We start from the raw sequence: 6,013 nt of genomic DNA, 5'->3' as shown, positions 1-6,013 counted from the left end.
AGCAGTAGGTTCGGCAGCAGCTAGAAGGCCGGCGACGAACGCCTGAGCTGGACAGGGGGGGGAGCCAAAGCGAAGGCTGGTGTGACAGACGGTAAGCTAAGGAATACCATTTCTCTTTTCTTACCAATTCACTGCTGTCTAGTTCAACCAGGTCATCTTTAGTTATTCTTGTTCTTCAAGCCATAATTAACACAACGTCCATTGGATGTAGTTCCCGAGAAGTCATAGGCTAACCCACTGGGCACAATTCAAAGTCTATTCCACGTTGGGTCAACGTAATTTCATTTAAAAGACGTGGCTTCGTTGCAGATGACACAACTGTCATCCTTGACCTTTGCAGAGTCTTTCGCTCTTTGTGACCCGGGTAGATTTGACTTAAGGGTCACCCTGAACTCAGCCCACAACGCCTCTGACTTGGATGTGTCACTGATATCACAACTGTTATCCTTTCCAGAGTCTTTTTCCGTTTTTTGGGGGCTGACTGATCTTCTCCTGGTAAGTTCCTGCTTAAAGTGTCAAGAGAACATACCTGGTCATCCCTACTACCTCTGATCTGGCGGACTCACTAAACACACATGCTTCCTTTGTAAATTATGTCTGAGTGTTGGACTGTGCCCCTGGTTATCCATACATTTAAAAAACAGGAAAATGTTTCAGTCTGGTTTGCTTAATATAAGGAATTTTATATGTTTTATTCTTAAGTACATTTTAGCATTTGCATTTACTTTTGATACTTAAGTATATTTAAAAGCAAATACTTTTAGACTTTTACTCAAGTAGTATTTTACTGGGTGACTTTCACTTTTACTTGACTCATTTTCTATTAAGGTATCTTTACTTTTATTCAAGTATGACAATTGGGTACCTTTCCCATTATTGACTGCAACTGTATTTAGGAGCTTTACTTATGTCCCGTGCAGCAAAAGGTCAAATCTATGTTTCTTGTGTGCCACCTAGTGAATAAAACATTGAACAACCGGACAATTTGATTTGACCCGGACACACAAATCCCGTTTACGAAGGCATAGAGTCTCGCGACGTTTGACGAGGCTTTCCCGTTCGTCCGCCATTCTTGTGGCTCTTTGCAGTAGAAGGGCACGAAGAGAGCAGTGCCCAATAAACCAAGGACTTGGCACTTTGTCGTTCAACCATGCTGTCTAGGGTCGTTTTCGTTTCAGGTATGCAATGCCAGCCTTTTATACATAAGATTGAGTTGAAATAGCAGTGGTTATGCCACGAAATGTGGCTGACTTGAATGTGAATCTGAAGGGTAAAGTCAGGAGAAGGCCGCAGTCACATTGAATGAGCAACATGCAAACCTAGCAAGGCTAACGACAGCTAGTAAATGTGACATACAAAATGTTATTAATTTGTCCAATTTGGGTAGGTATTGCACAGGGTTCGAAATAGTTAACTAAATGTCAAGGTAAGTCATTGTTCTTGCGATATTTGTGGCTAACTTTAGTTATCTAACTAACGAACTGACATAAACCAGACTAGCCTCTGATCTCTGCCCTTGGCTAGCCAGCACATCTGACCCGCTTGTTTACAACTGCACTAGGGTCAGACCGAATTTCTGTGTAGATTAAGACACTGTGGAGCCGAAGCGACATATGGCTCAGAAAACATACTTTAGTCCAGGGAGGAGAAATGCGTTACACTCTGAATTGTCCCATTATCCCAACTGTTACACTGAGAAGATTGAACGACTGCTAGTTTAAGTAAAATGCAGTTTTTGACCTCATTCTAGCTAACGTTATCAGTAGCCACAGCAGTCATTATGGAATGGCACCTAGCGTTGAACAACAAAGGAGCTGATTGGCTGACACTTCCATTCCAAATTGGCTGCTAATTAGGATCTGTGCTTATCTATTTAATAATAATAATAACAAATTATCAGATAATATGCATTTTCAAAAAATAATAATAATAATGTTAAGTTTTTGGGAAAAAAGTCAGTTTATGTAAAGTACATTGTGGAGTTTTTCTTGTCTACCATGTAACTAGCAAGCTAACGACTATTGAATTCTGGAAGCTTGCAAACTAGCTGGCATGGTAACGCTTGCGGATGTCATGGCTATTGCGCTTGACAGCTGACTAACCTTGGCTAGCTAAAGCTTGTCAGTGTGTACAGTTCACAAGCACATTCTTTTTGTTTGATTGCATAAGTAAATGTCCATATTAATCTCTACCATTATGTTCAAAATTGTGCAACAGGGCACTCTTTCAAGCAGCCACGGTCTCCACATGTTTACTTTCATTGACACTTTTGTGATATTCAAAACATTTGTACATTTTGTCTTTTCAATTCTATTGACTGTTCTTTTATCCTCTTCCAGCCAATGCTGTAAAAAGCAGTGGTCCCCTCGGCGCTGGGTATGCATCTCTTATTATGACTTCCAACCTTTAACTGAAGCTAGATACATCTGCTTGTTTTACATGCAGGAAATCAATAAATGACCATTCACAACACTAGATGTCCTTTTTATGGTCCCAGTAGTTTTATTATGATTTGGCAAACATTGGTATTTGATAAATATACCTATAAATGGGAATAAGGGTGACAAAATTTACAATGGTCACTTTACGTTGAAGATCTACATGCCCGTCTTCTCTGTAGTTCCTATAATAAGTTGTCTGTCTGTCCTCCCAGGCTGGTCCAGCTGTCCCACCTCCACACATCCCCCAACAGCCAGGCCCCAGTCCCCGCTCTGCCAGAGAAGGGAGGCAAGACGCGCCACGGCATCATCCCTGAGGAGCTCTTCCAGATCCTATACCCCAAGACTGGAGTTACAGGTCAGCAGAACTTCCCCAAACCTGGAGCAACGTTCAGATAGAAATATGACATGTAGAACAAACTTGCCTCATGTAGAATAATAACTTCAGTTTTATTCATTCCATTTCTGTCTACATGATCAACGATGTTTGCCTGAATGTGGCCATAAACGTTCATTCCCGTCACTCTTCCTCTTCTTTCCCTCTTCTCTCCTCCTCTTCCCCTCATCTCCTCTTCTCTCCTCCTCCTCTTCTCTCCTCTTCTCTCCTTCTCCTCTTCTCTCGTTCTCCTCTTCTCTTCTTTCGTCCTCTTCTTTCCTCCTCTTATCTCCTCCTCTACTCCTTTCCTTCTCACCTCCTCTTCTTTACTCCTTTCCTTCTCACCTTTACTCCTTCTCACCTCTACTCCTTTCCTTCTCCTCCCCTCATCTCCTTTCCTCCTCTTATCTCCTACTTTCCTTCTCCTCTTCTCTCCTCCTTTCCTTCTCCTACCCTCATCTCCTCCTTTCCTCCTACCCTCATCTCCTCCTCTCCTCCTTTCCTCCTCTCCCATCTACTCTTCCCTCACTCCTGTCCTGTTGTCTCCAGGGCCCTACGTGCTGGGTGCTGGGCTGCTCACATACATCCTTTCCAAGGAGATCTACATCATCAACCACGAGACCTTCGCTGCTGCCTGCATGGGTACGGTCATCATCTACGGTGTCAGGAAGTTCGGCCCCGACGTTGCGGCTTTCGCTGACAAACTGAACGAGGTGGGGAATTTATTCTCCTGAGTATGTTTGGCTTATTTCATCATCACTTGCAGACGTTCTTATCATACATGTTGTGCTCTGGACTGCTTAAAAGATGCACTGTGTCAACACACTGCCTCGTTTCTACTGAATTTACAGTTGAGGCTTTTTGGCCCCTCCCCTTAATGCCGGAAATGGATCCGTACTGCAAACTGTCCATCATATGCTGTGTCCCTCCTGAGGCGCGTAGTCTCATAGCTGACCTGTGACTCTGACCTTCTGATGTCGGCTGTGTGTGTGGTTTTTGTTTTTTCAGGAGAAAGTTCAGAAGGCTCAGGAAGTGAAGGACCTGGCCATGACCAGCTTGGCTCAGGCCGTCCAGGATGAGAAGAAGGAGCAGTGGAGGGCAGAGGGACGACAGATGCTCTTCGACGCTAAGAGGGTGAGTGTGACCGATGGAGGTTAGAACGTTGGGTCTCCTGTATGCATTCAAGACCGTGTTTGAATCTGAGGTAAAACCTAGGCTCGACCATACACACCCAAATTAGGTGAAATCAAGCCAATTTAAAAGGTTTTTTGATAAGAGACCTATTGAATATGGTCTTTAGTCTGCGTGACCACTTCTATGGCTGGTTTTCTGGACACAAGTTTAATTGAGGGTAGACCTTGATTAAAAAGCATTCTCAATGGAGATGATCTGTTTTAAGAGTCTTTTAGTCCAGGACTTGACTTTCTCTGGGTCTGAGAAACCTGACTCTAATGACTGGGGATGATTTTGACATGAGATGGTGTACTAATGTTTTCAACTGTCCTCTTCTCCTGTCTTCCACTGTCCTCTTCTCCTGTCTTCCACTGTCCTCTTCTCCTGTCTTCCACTGTCCTCTTCTCCTGTCTTCCACTGTCCTCTTCTCCTGTCTTCCACTGTCCTCTTCTCCTGTCTTCCACTGTCCTCTTCTCCTGTCTTCCACTGTCCTCTTCTCCTGTCTTCCACCTCAGAACAACGTGGCCATGCTACTGGAGACCAACCGCAGGGAGAGGGTCCACATGGTGACCAACGATGTGAAGAAGAGGCTGGACTACCAGATCGCCCTGCAGACCCTTCATCGCCGCATGGAGCAGGAACACATGGTTAACTGGGTGGAGAAGAACGTTGTCACCAGCATCACTCCCCAGCAGGTGGGTTAGGGATGGGAGACAGATGGGAACATTACATACTTGACTGGAGTATGTAGTCAGTATGTATGTATGTATGTGTATATATTATTATATGTATATATGTGTGTGTCTAGGTGGGAGGTGGAACAGAACCTCTGAGACATAGTGTATATAAACTCTCCACTAGTGGTAGTGCCCTGCCATGTTTCTAGTAGGTAGACAGCTTGTTTTCAATACGAACTTGGCAAATGTCGACCGGCGTTTGTGTTTGCTGCGTTGATGGGCAATATAATTACAGCTGAACCCTCTGCAATTTGGTTTATTTAGACTTTTTTTTTTTAAAATTCATTTATTTTATTCTTGATTAATTTGACCCTTGACCTTGCTCATGCCTTTCTGTCTGACTAACCCTGTTTGTTCGTTCTGTGTTTCAGGAGAAAGCAAGTATTGCCAAGTGCATCACAGACCTGAAGGGGTTGGCTAAAATCCAGCAGGCTAAGACCGCCGCGTAACTCACCACTGTACTGTCTCTAGACCGTCGCCACTCAACCCCCAACTCATTGATGGCCACTTTTCATTACAAATCAACTATTTCCTCTTAATGATATGGTCTCTGTCTCTGTCCATGTTATGAGTGTATATACACATCGACTGATCATAAAATAAAAGGTTAATTTTATTCACTAACCTTTTAGTTTGTCGTTATTAACTGGCTGATAATGCTGTTGATAATATTTGTTGGTTCAAAGCGACAATCTGGGATTTGTTTCTCAGCAAAATGGCAGCAAGTTGTTATACCAGACACAGTTTTGACAGATTCTAATGCTGTACTGTAGGTGATATAAAACGGTTTGGAAAAATTGCATAAGAGGTCTTACGTTTCCTGTGTCTTGTTGTACGCTTATCTCACCACCTATAATCTCTTATCAACAGAACGGCAAGGTATTCCCAAACCTTTGGACTCATAATGTACAGAACTTGCTTTCCATCAAGCCTTTAATGACCCTTATAGATACTAGGGCTGTGGTCCCATATGACACCCTATGTAATGGGCCCTGGTTCATAAGTAGTGCACTATAAAGGATACTGTTTGGGACGCACATTATCTGTGGGGCTGGCCGTTCTCCGTCACTGCTGGGACCTGTTCAGGAGTGTGTAACGTCAGCGATGGGAATGTGTTGGGACGGATATGACTATGTAATACAGGACAGACACAAGCTCTGGTTATGTTTCCGATCAACGTGAAATGTTCACCTGACTGAATACACCCTTGCAGATGGACTTTGACCGTGGCGTTTCCAAGCAGGAAGTCAAGGATAATATTTGTCCTTTTTTTTTTTACCTGCCGATTG

General features: G+C 43.6%; 1 protein-coding gene across 1 annotated transcript; it reads left to right on the top strand.

Moving 5' to 3' along the window:
* The first annotated feature begins 1,045 nt into the window (after positions 1 to 1,045).
* Positions 1,046 to 5,348, top strand: LOC120059031 (ATP synthase F(0) complex subunit B1, mitochondrial-like). Its single transcript, XM_039007795.1, has 7 exons — positions 1,046 to 1,178; positions 2,340 to 2,376; positions 2,654 to 2,796; positions 3,364 to 3,527; positions 3,823 to 3,948; positions 4,503 to 4,682; positions 5,096 to 5,348. The coding sequence occupies exons 1-7, from the start codon at positions 1,151 to 1,153 to the stop codon at positions 5,171 to 5,173; spliced, it is 756 nt and encodes a 251-aa protein (XP_038863723.1). The 5' UTR covers positions 1,046 to 1,150; the 3' UTR covers positions 5,174 to 5,348.
* Positions 5,349 to 6,013: the final 665 nt, after the last annotated feature.

Source organism: Salvelinus namaycush, chromosome 14 (genome assembly GCF_016432855.1).
Source record: "Salvelinus namaycush isolate Seneca chromosome 14, SaNama_1.0, whole genome shotgun sequence".
Classification (NCBI taxonomy): domain Eukaryota; kingdom Metazoa; phylum Chordata; class Actinopteri; order Salmoniformes; family Salmonidae; genus Salvelinus; species Salvelinus namaycush.
Note: the sequence above shows the minus strand (reverse complement) of the source record. Positions and strands in the feature narration are given on the sequence as shown.